The sequence below is a fragment of the Sphaerodactylus townsendi genome, linkage group LG08 (assembly GCF_021028975.2).
Source record: "Sphaerodactylus townsendi isolate TG3544 linkage group LG08, MPM_Stown_v2.3, whole genome shotgun sequence".
NCBI classification, from domain to species: Eukaryota; Metazoa; Chordata; class Lepidosauria; order Squamata; family Sphaerodactylidae; genus Sphaerodactylus; species Sphaerodactylus townsendi.
The window spans coordinates 89,412,964-89,432,978 of NC_059432.1; the positions used below are offsets into that span (position 1 = coordinate 89,412,964).

The 20,015-nt window shown below is 43.7% G+C and overlaps 1 protein-coding gene across 1 annotated transcript in view; it reads left to right on the forward strand.

The window, feature by feature from the left end:
- The first annotated feature begins 9,604 nt into the window (after positions 1-9,604).
- The window catches only part of KCNAB1 (potassium voltage-gated channel subfamily A regulatory beta subunit 1), a 217,851-nt gene continuing 207,440 nt past the window's right edge, over positions 9,605-20,015 (forward strand). Inside the window, exon 1 of the mRNA XM_048505135.1 lies at positions 9,605-9,848. Within this exon, the coding sequence (XP_048361092.1) occupies positions 9,622-9,848 (227 nt within the window). The 5' untranslated portion in view covers positions 9,605-9,621. The remainder of the gene's footprint in view (positions 9,849-20,015) is intronic.

A 20,015-nucleotide genomic window follows, 5' to 3' on the forward strand; every position in this document is an offset into this window, starting at 1 on the left:
GCACTGTTTTCTAACACAACCTGTTCACAAACCCCCTGACAAATGACTATGAAAGCCAACACAGCAGTTCTCAATGCAGGAATTCATTCTGTTATGTCAGATTATGCATAAATGATGGAAAAGCTGATCTCCATGAGAACTGAGAAGGCATAGAATTAATGGACTCAGTGTTGTAGTGCTCGCCGCTGACAGCCTGAAATCTACATATAGGATTGAGAATCTGCACAAGCTGTGGAATTTCAGATCCAGCTAGGGTGCAAATGGATTTCAGCCACGTCTACAATGGTAACTGGGAGACAGATAATAGTCTGTAATCAAGAGATAAGCCTGCACGTGACTTTATAGCGAAACTGGGTTTGTGTTCTGACTCCCACCCACGAAGCCTGCTGGGTGACACTGGGCTAGTCACAATTCTGTCAGAACTCTCTCAGCCCCACTTACCTCACAAAATGTCTGTTGAGGGGAAAGGAAGGGAAGGAGTTTGTAAGTGGTTTAGAGGCTTCAGAAAAGCAGGGTCTAAATCCAAACTCTTCTTCTTCTTTCTATATACAACTTCAATGCAATATACAAAAGGCCAATATACAGAACACCCCCCCCCCAACACACACTATTCTTACATAGAGTTGCCAACAAGCCGAGAGAAAAAAAGGCCAATCCCTTTAAGGGTTATAGTGCAGGGACAAGCAGCTGAAGCTTTTCATGGCACTGAGGTAAAAATATACCATTAAGTTTCTTCTAAAGGCACAGGACATTTCGTGCTCCATGCAGTTGCCAGTCCTACATCTTTTGCCTATGTGAAGCGGATTCCACATGGGTCAGAAACAGTGGTGTGAAAAGGGTGTAAAATGGTTTAAAACATTGTAAAAGAGTTTACATCGTTTTCACATGACTGTTTTGGGCCCATGCGGAATCCACCTAAGATGTTGCTTAGAAATCCCATTGTGAACTTTGAGTCAATCCCTGTAGTTTTCTGCCCGGTTGCTCTGCAGTAATTAGCAATCAGTGATGCTTAGCACCTTCACATGAAAACTTTCACTTGCTGGTTTTGTAGATCAAACCTCTGTTAAACTGCACAGCAAAATTCCAGTCTATTTTGAGCTCATTTGAGTCCACAGGAGCAACCATGTTACTCTGTAGCATTTAAAGAGTCTTGTAGCACTAGCTCTTGTTAATGCTATAAACTGACCCAAGACGCACTTTCTTTATGCATCTGATGGAGAGGCCCTTGAATTTCTTGCAAAAGGAAATTATTTTGACCCTGAAGTTTCTTTGAACTTAACCTTGAAAAAAAAACCTTTCCCCATAGCTGTCTGCTACAGGATTCCTTTGAAACCAGTGACTGGTTTCCTATATTCTGCTCCGTCTACTGACTTAAGAGTTGAGTGTGGTCAAGGGACAGCAAAAGAGGGCCTTTGAAGAGAGATAAATGACTCTCTGAAGTGAATGAATATCTGTGGTAGCAAACTACTACATCTTCCTGCTCCACTGTCACCAAAGGGAATACTTTATGGAAATCTAATGGTTTCACATTACCAGAAAAATGTTGAACATTTTTCATTGTTTACTGTCGTTAATACCGGAATCCAAACGCAATGCCAAGAAGGTAATTCCAGATTACTTTGGAGAATAAAGCTCCTGATCACAAACATCTTTTGCCAAACTACAAGAGATCTTCCAACAGAACAGATTTCCACCATTTAAATACAATTAGCAGGCAAGATTCCCAATTAATTTTTTATTCTTTCTTTATTCTTTCTACGACAGCCAGTGTGGTGCAGTGGTTAACAGCAGTGCCCTGGAGAATAAGATTTGATTACCCTTTCTTAGTTTCATATGAAGCCTGCTAGTGCTAGTCGCAGTTCTCTCAGGCCTCACAAAGGCAGGCAATGACAAACCATTCTGAATATCTCTTGCCTTGAAAACCCAATGGGTTCACTATGGTCGTTTCCCCACTCACCATTTGCTGCATGCTACTTGCATAAAATACCGGGGGGGGGGGGGGGCTGCCGCATTCCCCACTACCTCAGCGGCGACCATGCAGCCACCCCGATTCTACTGCTCTCCTTCCTCCTCAGCCCACAGCATTTCTGCTCCTGGATGGTCAAGCACCTTTTTGAAAACCCCGTGCCAAGCGTGGGGGAGTGGGAAAGCCCAGGGGGTGACTCTGGGTTTGATTTTCCCGCCGCTGCTGGTGACGAGAGCCATCCGTCCAATTAGGAGGTGCGCAGCCTGGGTTTTTATTTTTTTATTTTAAATGCTTAAAATCCACATCTGGACGTGGAGACGTTGATTCGTCCTTTTCACAATAAAAAAAATCCTGCCCCAGCAGAACACAGCAGCCAATCAGGACAGCCCCTGTCCTGCGTGGGGAGTCCTGCATAGCTGCTGTGTGGCTGCCGCATTCATTGGACCAAGGGGGTGGAGGCTGCGATGGGGACCAGGACTCCGCGCTCAAAAGGTCCCGCAGCAAAGGAAACCACAGCTTATGACCTCCATTTTGTAAGTGGGGAAACGACCCATGTCAGCTGTGACTTGACCACACTTTATACACACATTCTTTCTTCAAACATCCATTTTTAACTAGGTTCAGGAGCAAAACCATGACTGGGCAAAGTCAACTTTGAGTCCTGCTAGCTTATACCCTGGAAAACAATGTTGGTTTTATAAGGTGCTCTTAGACTCACATCACTATATTTATCTCCTCCATCACATTTCTGAGATATTCCCTATAACCATCTGTTTCGTATTCAGCTTTGACCTACTTAATTTCACCCATATGTTTCTTAAAAGCAAAGCACAGGACGACAAGATGGAAGGCAGGTTTAAAATAAGAGAACAGCTGTCTGCTGCCTTCACAGCAACCAAAAGTATATTACAGTCAACTGACATCGACTGGTGTTTAAGCTGGTTTGACAAGTAGTTTTCGAATTTTGATAATCCAACCTCAGTGGTTTGTTTTGGTTTTTTTCCACCTAAGTGAAGGCTGCATAATGCATCTCTTTCACCTTGAAAGAAGAGCTGGCCTCACTCAACAGAGCTCCCTGCAAGGCTTCATCAGAAAGTTACAGCGGGTGAGCGAGGTAATACTGTCATACAGAATATTACTATTTACTGAAGCTATACAAGATCCATAGCTTTTAAAGATTGTTCAAGAATAAGTATAAAACATGGGCAGCCCAATCCAGAACCCTGGGGTAGACAGGGACACCACTGCTGAGGCAACTGCCTTGCCAACTCCAGGGGGCTTTTCGCCAGCACGGGGAGGCAAAAAAACAAAACAAAAAAACCATTCCCCACTGTGAAAAGCCTTCCATTGGGCTCAGTTGGCTTACATCACCCCAAAGTCCAAACCTGGGACACTGGCATCCTGGGAAGCAAAGCAGGGTGGAAGCTAACTAAGATCAGCTCCATCTTTGACCATGTCTCTGGAATGCCCCCTTTATGCCAACAGAGCCAGTGGGGGCACAGAAGTGTTGATGTGGTGCTCTGTGGGCAAATTTGCCCCTCCACCAGGGGCAAATCTGCCAGCATAGGGGGCTGCTGCCTCCACAACTCCCTTTGCCTCCACAACTCCCTATCCCCCCCCCCCCCGGCAGTTTGGAGTCTGAATGTAATTTTTAATTGTGTCAGATGTGGTCTCAAAAGACGTATGTGAACTTAGAGCTATTTCTACTGGTATATTCCTTTGGTGCTTCATGGCATTTACTATGTTTGAGTCACTGTACAGATGATGTGGGCTATGAATAAGTGACATAAAATCAAGCTATAAAAATGTAAGCGTAATCAACCTGCATTTCACAGGTTGGTCTTTAGTATTTGATTATGTCTGTGATAGCTTCAGGGAGGGACGTTAAACGTTGTTTTGTTCTAGGCACTACAAAACAAGCTTGAAAAAGTCAATTGTATAATTATATTTAAGGTATTCCTTAGACAAAGAACTAAATGCTCCAAATGCTCTGGGGCCAGTTTCTTCTTGATAAAGCTCCTTCCAGCAGCCACTGAATCATTCCAGAGAATAATATTACTGCACCAATAGCTAGTATTAAATTCTGACTCATTTCTGTTAGCAGGATTTGTGCTGTTTTATTCACAGGAATGTCCAAGGCAGTTTCCCCCATTTTATTTCTACCAAAAGACTAGCATGAGGAACTGACCACTATGGCAAGTAGAATAGAAAATATGCTAAATGTCTCAGATCACTGTAGACCTTCTTTGAGCTCTTTATTTTCACGTCTTTCAATCCATTCCAGCCATGTAAGCTCTATTTCCATTCTGCAGATAAGTTTGCAGCTATGTTGCTGTCACATAATGGAGCAACACCAAAACACCTAGGCGTTTTCCCTGCAGACAAAATATCCCGAGGGAAAACCGGTATCAAACATACTGGGTTGTTTGCATCTCGGTTTCTCCCTTTGCATGGCTGCCCTGTTGGAGTGTTCAGGCTGGGAGGAAGAACTCCAGTGAATTATGCATGAGCCCCCAGTTTATTTTCATTTTCCCCATGAACGTTTATGTTTACGTTGTTTACGTAGATTCCTGAGCATGTGTGAACATTCCCATTTTTCTGGCATTCTGATTGGCTGCCACTGTGGGACGGGGAGAGCAGGTGGCAAGAAGGGAAAAATAAACCAGTCTGTCGCCTGCGGTGTTTGCATGGGAGTAGGATCAGCCCGGTCTTTTTAAAAAGAACCTTCAATTTTATCATTTTTTGAAAGCTGCAGGATAAGGGAAATCTTGCAGGGCGAGCCCAATTTAGGCCCAGAAACCATGCGGAAGTCATGGCCGAACTGGGATGTTTCACCTCCTTGCCACAAGATATACGGTCCGTGGGGAAAACACCCTAGTTTCCTTAGCATAATGGTTTATTTGTCACCACTGAAACTTTAGGGCAGATAACTTGAATTGAAAAAAAATGGAATAAAGGCTGCTCCTTGTGCATTAGTTGCTGGTTGAGAAATACCGTGGAACCTCGGTAATCGCTGCCTTCGGTTTACGCCCGTTTTGGAGTTCGTTGGTTGCGTCAGGCCGCATTTCTTCCTCGGTTGTCGCTGGGCGCCTCGGTGTTCGCCTACACTGTTTGCGCACATTTATGCTTTTTGCATCAATTTGCTACACCGTAGTGTAGCGCATGCACAAATGCATGCACAAACAGCGTAGCCTCAGTTTACGCCAGTTTTGGAGTTCACCAAGCGCTGCCGGACAGATTACCGGCAATTACTGAGGTTCCACTGTACCTGGACACTGGGGTATGTGTGTGTGTGTGGAGCCTCAAGAAGGCAGGGTTTGGGGAAGGGAGGGACTTTAATGCAGTAAAGTGCCTTAGAGTCCACCTTCCAAAGCAGCCATTTTCTCCAGGTGAACTGATCTCTGTTGCCTGGAGATCACTTGTAACAGCAGAAAGTCTTCACCACCACCTGGAGTCTGGCAACCCTCAGCTCAGAATTAGGAGTGTCAGCTTCCAGGTGGGACCAGGGGATCTCCTGGAATTACAGATAATTTCCAGACTACAGAGATCAGTTCCCCTGGACAAAATTGATACTTTGGAGGGTGGAATCTATAGCGTTGTCCCCCACAGAGGCCCCTGTCCTCCCCAGGCTCCATCTCCAAATCTCCATGAGTTTCCCAACCTGGATCTGGCAAACCTACCCTGGCCATTCTCCCTGCCGCCCGCAGCCCACCAGAGGCCAGGAGCGACCTGGCAACTCTACAATTGTCCTACCCTGGTTCTGAACATTTATGCAGGTCCAGCATGCCCACAAGTTACTAGCAGGTAAATACAACCTGTCCTATTGTCCTGTTTGCACTGAGGTTTTCTGGGATAGTGGTCTTAAAGAGGCAGTATACAACAATTGCACCTAGTCCTAAGCACAAAATCCAATGAAATATTAATAAAAAACCCTGTGATATACGTACTGAATTGATTGTAAATGCCTTTGCTAATCCGTTCTTTATCTGGTGTGGGGAGCGAGGCTGCAGCTATCCGTCCACCTAGCATGGCTGCTTCACCCCCAAAGACCCAAGTGGGGGTACAAAAGTCTAAGTAGTATAGCTGATGATAATTTTTTATTAGGAAACTGGCCATATGATGTGTCCGCAGATGTTCAGTTTGGCTGTTAAGCTCTGGTGGTAGGGTAGTGTGGCTGGCAGGCATGCTCTAATTCCCTGTCCTGTGCAGGGAATTGAGCAGTGAAGATATTGCCCAATCCAGCAGACTGTAAACAAATATAAGCATGGCAACCTAATCACAAAATATTTAGTGCATGACTTGACTCTGTGCCAGCATCAGTCATGCAAAACATGACTGAGAGAGAATGCTTGAAAGGAAAAGGGATATAGAAATGTTATAAAGTCTTTCTGCAAAGTGGAATGTGACAATTGATCCCCAAGCATCCCAGTTCCCCAAAGATCCATGTCCCTGACAAATACTTCTACTGTATTGCCAAAGCCCCCTATGCATTTTCCGCAAACCAGATGGGAGTTCAAAAATGTAATGCATCATTCTGCGTTTTCTGGGCCGAAGCGCGAATGGTTTTGATTGGCTGCCCAAGAGGAAACTGAACTGGTTATGGAAACACAGTAGAAGAATTCTGGTATCAATATTTAAAGACCATGAGATCACTGCTCTGAGAGCAAAGTCATCTCCTGTACCTCATTTCTACATTGTTCATAGATTGGTTTGGGATTACCTTGGGTGGCTGAGAGGATATTTTCACCTGGATGATGCGATAGAGTTACCCACCTAAACAGATACACGAAAGGAACAGCTGCCTCAACAATAGTGTATTATCAAGTGAACAATTACCTTTTAGGACTAGAACAAACTGTAGATGTATTTACCTTAGTGTTTAAAGCAGTCATCACTGCCTTTTAAAGTTGTCTGTGCATTTGGATAGTACCGGTATTCTTGAAAGGCTCTTTCACATGCAGTAAGACCTTATTGGATAGCAGAAGCTAAGCCATGTCAGCCCTGGTTAATGCTTGGATGGAAGACCACCAAGGAATTCCAGGGTTGCTAAACAGAGGCAGGCAATGGCAAATCACCTCTGAACATCTTTTGTCTTGAAAACCCGACAGGGTTGCAGTAAGTCAGCTACAACTTAACGGCGCTTTCCATCACTGCCAACAGAGCACAGGAAAGTTCCATTAAAGTGGGGGCATGTACACAGTGTGCTATTTCTAAGCACGATTTGTGTGTGTCCTTTAAACCAGATATAAAAAACCCGCTTCTTTGATATGGCTTTGATAAGGGGGAAATTGCAGAGTTGCTGGGGCTGGACAGTGCATGTGGATGCTCTCCCAGCAGCTTCTATGAAGAGTGGGGTGGAGGAAAACTTTGCAAAAAGCTATCACAGAATCCAGGTTTTTCTTTCCTCCGGCCATTTTATCTTTGTTTTTATTATGCCAGAGGAATAAAGCAGCCAATCTAATAGGAAATTTTAAAACCAAGGGAGCTTTAGAAAGCAAACAATGTCATGTTATCAAAACAAAGAATGACTGACACCATTTGATCTAGTTCCAGGGCAATTTAACAGCTTGTGCCAAGGTTTTAGTACTTTGCAATTTGCCATTAACCCATTTCTATATTTTACCATGCAGGGCAATTAATTAGATTAGCAGTTGGCTAGATTTTAATCATGCACCGATGGATAAGGGGAGACAATCTTTCATTTGCAGATATCTACAACCAGTAGTTAAGGCCAATAATATAAATTTAGGATCTCTGGGAAGAGAGTATCTAAATATCTCACTAGAGAGCCAGTGTGGTGTAGTGGTTAAGAGCAGGTGGATTCTAATCTGGAGAACTGATTCCCCACTTCTCCGCCTGAGTGGCAGAGGCTTATCTGGTGAACCAGATGTGTTTCCGAACTCCTACATTCCTGCTGGGTGACCTTGGGCTAGTCACAGTTCTTTGGAACTCTCTCAGTCCCACCTACCTCACAAAGTGTCTGTTGTGGGGAGAGGAAGAGAAAGTAGCTTGTAATCCACCTTGAGTCTCCTTACAGAAGAGAAAGGTGGGGTATAAATCCAAACTACTCCTCCTCCTCTTTCTCTTCCTCTTCAGAGGCTTGGCAAGGCCCTCAGGCCAGAGCTCTTGGCCACTTTGTTGGACTTGTCAAACTTCCTCTGGATAATTTTCCCCTGGCCACACTCTCACATTCTTAGCAATATTTGCCAGTGCAGGTGCTCTATTCTCTCCATAATCCATTATCCCAGGCTATATCCCTGGCATGCCTTCCCACTCCATGTCTCTGTGCTCCCAGGTAAGGAAAATTGAGCAACCCAGGTGAACCCTTTCAGGTATTGCTCTTTCCTCCCTTGTTGCTGATTCCTACATGGCCCCCCTCCAGCTTACAGCTGGTCTGATTTCTTCTTTTGGCCCACCCCCCTTGATATGATGGCTCTGCTTCCCCTTTGGAGGCAGTGGGCCATGGGCCCGTCCATCCTGCCAGCAGAACTGCATCACTTCCAGGACAGCCAATTAGGGTTGCCAACCTCCCACTTTTATAAGCTGGATAAATCAAATTGTCAGGTATTTCCCAACCCAGAGCTGGCAACCCTACCAGCCATTCTTACATTTGGCTGGGCTGGTTGGAGTACCCACAAGGGCCTCATAGGACTGGCCCATAGACTACAGTAACATTTATATGTCCAGAGATTAGCAATAATTCCTAAATTTACCAAATGTATGTAAAATATTCCCTCTGGGAACTGCACCCGCTACTTGCTTTGATATAGATTTTTGAATGCAGATCACAGGAGAGTAGGAATTTAAGGTCAATGGAATATAGCTAGTAGTATCCAAAATTATTTATTAAATACACAATTGCTGCAAATTCCAAGAAGCAAAGTGCCTTGGGTTTGTCTTGTTGTCTTTAGTGCTTTCACATAATGGCTCATTCAGCAAGTCAACTTTACTATGACGTTTGCCTACACTCACCCCCTGTAACTGTTTCAGGGCCATTGTGAGTTTCCCCCCTCTTTTTTTGGAGTTATTTGTAGACATGATGCTTCATAGAGTCTTAGATTCTCTATAGTAATCGTGGGTTTATGGTCAAGTAAATTTACCCACATGAAAGAGAAACTACTAGAAGAACATTGGTGCAAACGTTCTGACTATGACTCAAGGTTTTTCTCTGTCATGCAACCCTGGGCTTAAATGTTGTGCCGGGGCTCATGTGAACTCATTTTCAGTACCAGGTCTGATTCCTGGAATCTGAATGCTAAGAAACATAAGCACATCTGAACATAAGCAGAGTTTCTTACTTCTCAGCCCTGAGGCATCATGCCTCTACTGAAAATTCAGGAGCATGACTTAGAAAGACAGATGCTGCAGCCTGAACCCCGACACCTGTCGCTTTAGCAAATTTGAGGACGGGTAGTGTCAAGTATTTCAGGAAGCAGAAAAGTACTACCAGATGTGCCTATGGAAAGGTTTCCGTTCTGCTTTCTGGTTTAAGCCCTGTAGATTTGTATCTGATTACAGCTTTGTGACCAGGATAAGGTTATACAGGGATGAAAGTACCTGCCAGAGAGAAAAAAAATCACTTTATATGACTTCTGACCAGAAGCGTAGCATTTGCTTTATGCAAGAATAAAGCCCCCCCCCCCGCTCCGCCAAAGATGTTTGCAGCTCGCGCTAGTGGGACGGTGAGGAAGAAGGTAAAGAAGCCATCGAACCTTCCAAAGGTTTCTTCAGAAAAGGACAACAGATATAATGTCTCAGGGCCAATGCAGCAGAAGGCACGGAGGCTGGCCCTTTTGCGTGAACTGGAGATGAATTTTTACCTCAAGACATGTGAACTGTCTTATGAATATACAGTTGCCTACACAAGTGGGATGCCGCACAGGTAAGCACTTTACACCTGTTACCTTTACATGTGTAAAATGCACCTTTCAAGTCTATAAAGGGATAATAATTTTGTGCAGCAGCTGTGTTTTAACCCTTATGAAAGATAATAATTGTTCTTAGGTCTTAGTGGCTTCTTATGCAGCAACTTCAATTTATCTTCTGTTCTCAGATGTGTTATGGGTTGTCTGCTTTGCCCGTGCGATTGAGGTTTGTTCCAGAAGGGCTTCTAGTAAGCAAATGATGTAGGAGAACGCTGAACTGCTGGACTGGGCTTCATATATAAGTGACAACTGTGCATGTGGTTGTAGAAGGTAGGCTAAAGAGCAAAAAGAGCTTCAACAAGGTCTCTTGAATTCAAAGCTAAATTAAAATGGAGCAGAGTATTCAAAGACTATAGATTGTGGGGTGTGGGTGTGTGGGTGTGGGTGTGTGTGTGTGTGTGTGTGTGTGTGTGTGTGTGTGTGTGTGTGTGTGTGTGTGTGTGTGTGTGTGTGTGTGTGTGTGTGTGTGTGTGTGTGTGTGTGTGTGTGTGTGTGTGTGGGGTTGACCCCTGAACCAGTCACATACTCTCAGTCTTGACCCTGGATAGTATTTGAATGGGAATCGTCTTGAATTTTTACATGGTTTAAATTGAAGTGCAACTTAGCAGCATACCTTTATAGTTTTTACCATATGTTTTAATGCTGATGTGCAAAGTTTGGTGCTATGGCTATAACTTTTTCTGGTCTTTGACCGTAGTAAAGTCTGTCTGTCTGTCTGTCTGTCTGTCTGTCTGTCTGTCTGTCTGTCTGTCTGTCTGTCTGTCTGTCTGTCTGTCAAATTGAAGTGCCATTCTGGAGACGCTAAAGTTCTTGTCAAAAACATGATCAAAATAATTTCTTGTGCTAAAAATATTTACAGACCAAGAATGTTGGTAGGACTGTGCTGCAGACTGCTTCGAGAATTCAGGGTTGTCACTCATGCCCCATAAAAGCTGATTTACCTACTGTAATGTCCATGTTTCTACCATGAAGACTTTATATAGGCGTGTTTCTGGGAGATCAGAGCTAGAAACTTAATTCCCGGACATCAGGGAGTCCTATTTGTTTTGGGGCTCTGGTTCACAAGCAGAATAAGTTCCAGCTCCCCCCATCCATGCCATTTTCCTAACTTGAAGAGCCCAGAACGCCACTGTTTACAACAAAGATGCCCAATTCTGGCCCTCCATTAGCCATGGTGGATGGGAATTGTAGTTCATGAACATCTTGAGGGCCAGAGTTGAACATCCCTGGTCTACCACATGTAAACTTCACCAATAGGGCAAATACAGGCTCCTCTGGGTTGTATCAGGTCTGAAAAATGGCCTGGGGAGGAGTGAAACCTGTTAGTATTTGGCAAGTGCCAGCCACCCAATTCAGTCATGAAAGAGTTAATACTGTGCATGCTAATTAGTGAGGTCAGAGGTGAGAGACCAGTCAGTGAATCAGCTATTGGTCAGAGGGGCAAGGCTTGCATGCCAGGTCACATGTAGGACAAAGGTTATATAGGTAACCTTTGTCTTTGTTAGTGTGTAAGTCTGCGCGTGCAGTTGTAGTTGTACACCATGTGATAGTTAGAGGTAGCTAGCTTCTGTAGCTAGCCAGTTCGTAAAGCAATTTGTTGTTTTAATTACAAGCTACCCTTCCCTTATAGCAAGTAACTAAAAAGCAACTGACTCTGCTCCTTATTTGCGTAACTCTGCTGACCAAAGTTTTTGTATAATATCTGCTATAAATCCCCATCTTGTTGTGTGTGGTGGACCTAACCTGGGCCTGCACATCTCTGGGAATTAAGTTCACAGCTGTGAACTTCCAGGTGCACCTCTGACCCAAAGTCCCTGAGGCAGCAGCTACATTTTCAGGGGAATTGATCTCTGCAGTCTGGAAACAGTTGTAATTCCAGAAGATCTCCTGGTCCCATCTGGACGCTGGGGAAACTGCAATTTATCTGCACATCTCTGGCTTCTGGAATGGCTTATGCAATCTCCACCACCCAGGAGGAAGGTTTGGCCCTGATTCCAAAGCTCAGGTCATAGCTTGGATCTACAGAAGCTCTGATCAACATGTAGTCTCCTTTTTTGCTTACTTCATTCAGATTATTTCGGCTTGTGGAATAGCCTCAGAAATCATTCCACTTGAAGCAGGGACAACGTGGCTGGGTCAGTCCCACACTGCAGAAGCTGCCTGCTGTGCTGATACAGCCAGTGAAGATGACTTGAGGGTGACTGGAGAGATGCCACTGATCAAATCAGAAGCAGAGTGCATACAGTGTGAACTTGGCTGCTGCAGCCTGCAGTCCATCCGGTAAAAGTTGGCCATTTGTTCAGTTGACAGGCCTAGTTTTGAGACCGCTAATTTAAAAGCAGTGCAATAGAGAAAAGTCCTAAAAATGCTAGTTGAACTAAGCAAGTGATGTCAATTCTAATTTAACGCTAGTAGAATCGTGTAAATGAAAATGATGAGAATAATATTGCAGAGAATGAATAATTCTGTTATTCCAAAGCCCTAGAGACCAATTGCGAAACTTTAAAACAATTAAACCAATAAAATATGTGTCTGTTTTTTTAAAGTATAATCACAGATATAGTTCTTGCTGAGAGTGGGGAATCCTGTTTCTTGCCACTGCTCCTGCAACAGGCTGGAGAAAAATACTATTTTAAAAAAAAGCTAATGGCAATGGTTGTGATGTCACTTAGGGAGAAAACCTGGAAGCTACCATAGATTTTCAAACAATTCCTAGAGAGATGTGATGTCATGCCTGGGATTTTCCTGGAAGTGACATCATGGCATCAGCAATGGAACCCTGCATGCTCCCCAAGACTCTCCCCAGCTTCCAGGCTGTGCTTGGCAATCCTAGTTCAAGTACAGGAACAGATTATATATGTATTATGGGCTCATTTCACAGTTTTAGAGGAGAGCATGGTGTAGTGGTTAGAATGCTGGACTAAGATCCATAAAGCTCCGGTTTTAATTCCCAATCTGACATCAAGTTTGCAAGGCTAGTCACTCAGCCTAAACTACCTCACAAGATTGTTGGGAAGATAAAAACAGAGGATGGGAGAACAATGGTCCCTGATCTAAGCTCCAGGTGGAAGGGAAAGGGGGAAATGAGCTAAATAAATAAATGGAGAACCATCTGACAGCTCACACATGCACAGGCACATCTCTGAAAAAAATGGGTTGAACGTTCCAATCCCCAGAAACAAACTGGTGTTGACCTCTCCCCTCCTAAAAAAATGGGAGGAGAGCAGCTTTGTGGGTAAAGAACAAGCTTGAACCATAATGCTCCTGATGAAACAACTTCAAACAACTTTGGAAGGTATGGTATGTTTTTCCTGGTTTGCTGTTACAGCGCAAACTGGAATAACAGTTCGGTCCCTGGAGCTTGGGATCTTCCTAACTACCCACGCTATAAGTTGGAAACAAAGGGCGTTTTCCCACTCTCCACGATCCCCCCTATGCATGCCCTCTAATGCCAGCAGTATCCCTAAGCCTCAAGACATTCCTATCACTCCTGACTCTGCGCATGGTCACCAAAATACTTGGAGCCGTTTACAAGAGCTTAGGGATGTCAGATGCTGAGGGGGCGCAGAGCTTGAAGGCAGAATAAGTATTAAGGCTGTCAGCTGCAGGCTGCTACTGTCGTGGGAAAAGTTTGTAGGACCCCGCGCTACTTGAGGAGAGTAGCGCAGGGCTTAAGGTAAGTGGGGAAAGGCCCAAAGACTTTCTGGCTGCACTGAAAATACGTATCAGGTTTCAAAAGCAGATATTAAAATAGGTATTGACCTTTGTAAATGATAATGGAGAATTGCTTGAATCTGAATATAAGACCCTGATGAAGCCTTCTAATAACTGGTGCTCTGGCAAGGTCATGAGCATTTTTCCAGATGTTGCTTGCAGAGCAAGAATAACCCAGATGCCCCTGCCAGAAATCTCTCTCTCTCTCTCTGCCCAACAGAATTATCATTTTTTCAAAACCTGTTGTCTTTGTAGATCAATCTCATTAATCTTGGTTTTCATGGGTGAAAGATCATGATTTAGTTGTCCCATAAGAGCACCACCAAATGAGTTGATTTGTCTAATCACACTCTGCCTATATGGATTAGTGATTGCATGGAAGTTCTTAGGACTTGGGGGTGATGCAAATAATAGCTTCTCTCACACCTGCACATGCCTAAGACACAGTTTACAAATATCTACACTTTCCACAGAAAAGAGAGTTAATGTGCCCCTAGATTTGCTGAGAAGGCACTTGAGATGCAGAATAAGAAATGTATGTATTTATATAAGTATTTTTATCCTGCTTGTCACCCCACTGGGGTCTCAAAGTGGCTTACAAAAAAAAATCCACAAAAATATAATTTAGACAAAAAAATACATCTGAAAGGCAACTCCTGGTCTGATCCTAGATTAACTCAGGGCCACAGGCTGTGAGCCACAGCCTATAAGTAAAGTTGCCAACTCGTGGTTGGGAATTTCCTGGAAATTTTAGGGGTGGATAAAGTGGTATCAAAGGACACCGATTTTTCCCAGGAAGACCTTGTCTCTGTGTTGACAGATTATAGACTCTGTTATCCTCACAGTCCTTCATATCCCTCTGAAATTTAAAAAAAATATATGATTTCCTTAAGTTCAGTAAATTGTTTTTGTATGTCTTTATCTAAAATACACATTTTTGTCTGAGAACTTTTTCTTCCCATATTTGTTTTGATATTATCTTTCAATTTTTAATTTCTTGTTCCATTTTAGAGCTTTTTACCTTCATTATCTCTCATTGGGTCCATTGAACACTCATTTAAGATGGCAAACCAATAGTCCTTAAATCTTTCATTTTGCGGGAACATCCCTAAGGTCTTTTTCATACAGAGGCCCTAGGTATAATCTTGTTTCTGCAGTTATCCTTTAATGCTCCTGAGGTAAAGCTTATGGGGAGGAGGGATTTCAGTAGGGTATAATGCCATACAGACCATGCTTCAAAGCAGCCGTTTTCTTCAGGGGAACTAATCTCTGTCAGCTAGAGATCTAATGGAAGGCCAGGAACTCTCCAGGTCCTGGAGCTCTAGCAAAACCACAGCTATGTTCAGTAGTCAATAGCCCAAGATAAATAATTTTAAAATAAAGATAAAACATAATTCCTGTTTCATAGTTCTTTCTTGGCAGTCAAAGAAATGTTCCAACTTTCCTCCCCTGCTATCTGTAAAAGGGGGATCCTTAGGATAAATTAGTATGGAATGCTTTGCTAAATCAGGACCAATTCTGAGGAGCATTAGGCCCACCCTTCTGCCCACTACCAGGAAACCCACATCCTTTCTGCCCCCATCCAAGGACCCCACATCTGTCTGTGCATCTTTCCCTGTCTGCTCATGGGCCCTCCCCTATGCTGCCTGTCACTGGTTGCCATTTCCTTAATAATACTGAGCAGTGTTTGTGTGCAGTTGCCAGAGTTCCCACTCACAGTAATTATAAAGGTCACTGCCTGCACCACCCACATTAAAATACTCATCCTCAGTAGTGCTCTGCAATCCCAGAGGTTGAATACAGGTAAAAATGATTGGCCCAGGGCATGTAGGTGGGTGTCAGTGTAAAAGGGTTCTGCCAGAATCCCTGGGTCCTAGCAGATGCCCCACTTCCAAATGTGCTGATGCAGGCCCTGGCCCAACTATAACATTTTCAAGTCTTCAGCCTTTCCTTATAGGGCGTGGTCTCCAGGCTCTTGATCATCCTCATTGCTCTCCTCTGTACCTGCTCCATTCTGATCACATTTTTTGTAAGGTGAGGCCTCCAAAACTGCACACAACACTCCAGGTGTGGCCTGACCAATGCAGTGTACAGCAGGACTATGACATCTTGTGATTTGGATGTTATACCTCTGTTGATACACCCCAACGATCACATTACCTTTTTCTGCTGCTGCATTTCACTGGCTGCTCATATTTAACTTATAGTCCACCCATAAGATGTTCACATACACACTGCCACTCAGAATGCATCTCCCATTTAGTACATTTCTCATTTTTGTTACCCAGATGCAAAACTCAGCACTTATACTTGTTGGCTTGCATCTTCACGATAACTCACTTTTCCAATGCATTCAGAACTCTCTGGATTCTATCTCTACTTTCTGGTGCCTTTACTGGTCCTCCCAATTCAGTGTCATCTGAAAATTTAATTAGTCCCTCCATCCCCTCATACTGTTCATTTGTAAAAATATTGAAAAGAACCACTGGATAGTTCTTCATTCAAATGAAATGGCATTGGCAGCTACTTTGAGTGTTGTTCTCCAACCAGTTCTCTATCCACCTAGTTATCTGATAGTCCAGTCTACAGACTCTAGTTTTCCTGTCAGAACGTCATGGGGAACCCTGTCAAATGCTTTACTGAATTCCAGGTAAACAACAGCAACAGCCATAGCAACAGCAGAGGGCTGGTCCAGCAAGCAATCCCAGGCAAACAGGCCCTCCCTACTCTGCAAAAACTAGACAAAAGTACATACAGAATGAATCAGAACCCCTTCTCCAGTTGGGTCCAAACACTCACTGACCCTCACACACTGTCCTCTCAAACAGCAATGCTCAGCTGATGCTCCCCAGCAGTTTAGGAAGGACAAAACTTACATTCACCTCACCAGCAACTCTGTGTCTCAAAATTTGTAGAAGTGTGGGGGTAAAAGCTGGGGAGGAACCTCAGCCAGGGTGTAATGCCACAGAGCGCACCCTCAAAGGCTGCCATTGTCTCCAGGAGAACTGATCCCTATAGCCTGGAGATCAGTTGTATCTGTTGTAATTATGGGAGCTCTCAATGCCTCACCTTGAAGTTGGCAACCTTGTGCAAGTAATTGGAAAATTCAACTTTTCTGTGCAGTCGATGAGTTTGTGTGTTGGGGAGCCTGGAAGGAGTGGTTTCCGGGCTGTATGGCCGTGTTCTAGCAGTATTCTCTCCTGAATGCCGCCTTCGCATCTGTGGCTGGCAATTTCAGAGGACTGCGCCAGCCACAGAGTGCAGGCTGCAAACGCCAGAGAGAATGCCGCTAGAAATGACGCCATACAGCCCGGAAAGTCTGCTACAGCACTCCAAGATTCCGGCCGTGAAAGTTTCTCAGCAATATCCTTTGTATTTTGCGTTTGCAGTAAGCCTCAGCTCCCCCTCCCAAGGAATTTGTGGAACTACTTAACAGCCTTGAAAGGTGGGGAACATGAACTGTAATTTTCTGCCTACGCTTGAATTTCACCCACTTTACATGAAACCAAGCTGCAAAATCGTAGAATTCGAGCAAAGATGGAGGAATGAGTGTATTTTCAGCTAGTTGCCAGCGAACTGTATTAACAACAACATTTATTAATATTACAAAAAGGAAAAGAAGAATCATTGTAGAAATAAACCAGCTTATGAGTATTTAATGAATGTTCCTTATTAACAATTCATTATTTTCCATACTAAATTAAACAGCCTGCAATACATGGGTTTTCTTACCACTCATTACCTGTGAAATAAACATTCTTTTTGGCATGAAAAATTTCAGTAATGGCTCGAACAGATGAACAAGCACACACTTAAGCAAACAAACTTCCAAACCCAGCAGGAGCCACGCAAGGAAAGTTTGGTTAAGTGGCAATCAATGCAGGACGGCAGCTTTAACAAAACAGCGAAGGCAAAATCCATTTTCAAAATGGTTATTTCCCCTGTTCAGATGAGGGAGTTGGAAGAATTTATTACTTTCTCTTGCAAGTTATTTTGTTCCTTTGTAGCCTGTAATGAAGAAAACAGAGATGCAAACCATTCCCCCTTCTGTCTCCATCGATCTGCAATTTTCAGCTTCCTCGTTTGCTTTCCTTCCATGGGTGCAGCTCAACTAAAATCATGCTTCTTCTGATGGGCAATTGTGCTTGTTTAACATGGGTGATCTCCACTTATCCACAGCCCAAGAAACAAACGCACAATTATGCATCAGAAGAGGAATGGCTTTTGGCATTCACGTGTGAATACTGAATTGTGATCTGCTAGCAGACAAAGCTCAATGAAGCTCCAATGACCAGCAATGAAAACAGTCAAAATCCTTTCCCAGCCTCTACACTGTGCCACTTGTTGTTCTGTAGAGTTTGCTCTTCAGCCTTTCAGGCCACCATCATTCATATCAGACGCATCATTTAGCTCTGACAAAGGTCCAGAACAGATTTTGGCCGCACAACAGAGCCAAACTCCCTCCAGACTGCCTTCCATGCCTTCTGCAGGCAAGGGTGTTTTGCCAGGGAAGCTCAGCCTCCTCCTGGTCTGTGTCTTGACTGGGCCAATATCTCCCACATAGAAAAAAAGAGAAGAGATTGGATTTGTATTCCCCCTTTCTCTTCTATGAGGATATAAACTCCTTTCCCTTCCTTTCCCCACAACAGACAGTGTTTGAGGTAGGTGAGGCTGAGAGAATTCTGAGAACTGTGGTGAGCCCAATGTCACCCAGCAGGAATGTAGGAGTGGAAAAAATAAATCCACTTCACCAGATAGGAGTCTGCCGCTCATGTGGAGGAGTGGGAAATCAAACAGTTCTCCAGATTAGAGTCTACATGCTTTTAACCACTACACCATGCTGGCTCTCCATATTTGTTTACTGCTTCCCTGAAGTGCCCTCTAATACACTTAGAAATCAGAATAAACAAACCAAAACATTGGCTCTTGAGCTTCAGTCTGGCAACAGGATTCTCAAAAGTCTTAATTCATTGTCTACAGTTCTTGCTTGTGTCCTTTCAGCAGTGGCATAGCACCAAGGGGACGGGGGGGACGCACTGGGACGCGCCCCTGCTGGGACATGGTGATGGCGTAGAGGGGGTGTTCCGGGGCAGGCGAGGGGTGTGGCCGGGGGCAGGGTGCACGTGTGCCCCCGGTGCAGTTCCTCCTCACTCTGCCCCTTCCTTTCAGTACTCACTGGCTTGTTTCTAAGGTTGCCAGCTCTGGGTTGGAAAATTCCTGGAGATGCTAGGAGTGGACTCTGAGGAGGAGTCATCTGTAGACCACTGGGGAAGGCAGTGGCAAACCACTCCATAAACATAGTCTGCCTAGTCAATGTTGTGATGTGATGCCACCCCTCATGGGTCAGTAATGAGCTAGTACTGGCACAGGGGACTGACTACAGTCTAAGGATTTGGGGAAGGGGTATGTGTGTGTGTGTGGGGAGAAACCTCAGCAGAGTATAATAACATCTACAGGAATTTCCCAATTTGGAGTTGACAATCTACTTTGCAGTCCTAGGCAGTAGGCCAAAAATGTTTGTTTTTATCCAGACTTTTAACGGTAGTTTCATATTTTTTTAACTTTTTAAATGATCTGTTTGTAGCTTGACAATTGTTTTACGAGTACCCTTTTAGGCTGCTGAATGTTTTCAGTGCTGTTTTAAAATTCTCTAGAAACTATAACTTTTAAAAAATTATGTTTACGGCTCAAATGATAGCATCCTACTGCTTTTACTCAATAGGGTAGGTGGGGGTGCGTGGGTAGGTGACAATAATGTCCTTAGATGCTGCAATGTCACGTCCGGCTGCATAACTGAAAGTTCTATCACTGCCTCGTGGGATGCTCTAAAATTCTCCTGAAACATTATGTTTTCAACTGTAGATTTTCAGCAAAATTCTACCACCTCCTGAAATATAGAGAAGTTTTCAGTGATGCAACAAGAAGTGATGTTGGCTGATATTGTGGTGTTGCAGGACGATATTTGCATAAGCCTCTCCCAGTTCCAGTCTCCCAGAGGTTGGTCTATCTCTGCAGAGGCAGCATAAATGTTTTCTAAATAAATACATACATTTGTGTCATATAAATGCTAATATCTTGCAAAGAGAGACACTTTTTTTTCCACTAATGCAAACAACCAGCTGCATAATCAGCATAACTACTGAAAGTATGCAGGAAAATACCTACAGCAACTTTCCCTGGAAGAAAATAATGTATTTTATTATTTTAAGGGTCATTCTTAAAGGGCCATTTTAAGGGTCATTCTTAAACAGCTGAATGCTGTTTTTATGCTCCTGAATTGTTTTGGTGGCTTGTTTTAATACCGATAATTCTTATGTTGTTTTCATGATTGTATTGTTTTGTTTTTAGTTTGAACCACATCAAGGGTGAGAAATTGGAGAAATGGGAATCAAAGAAGGATTTTTTAAAAA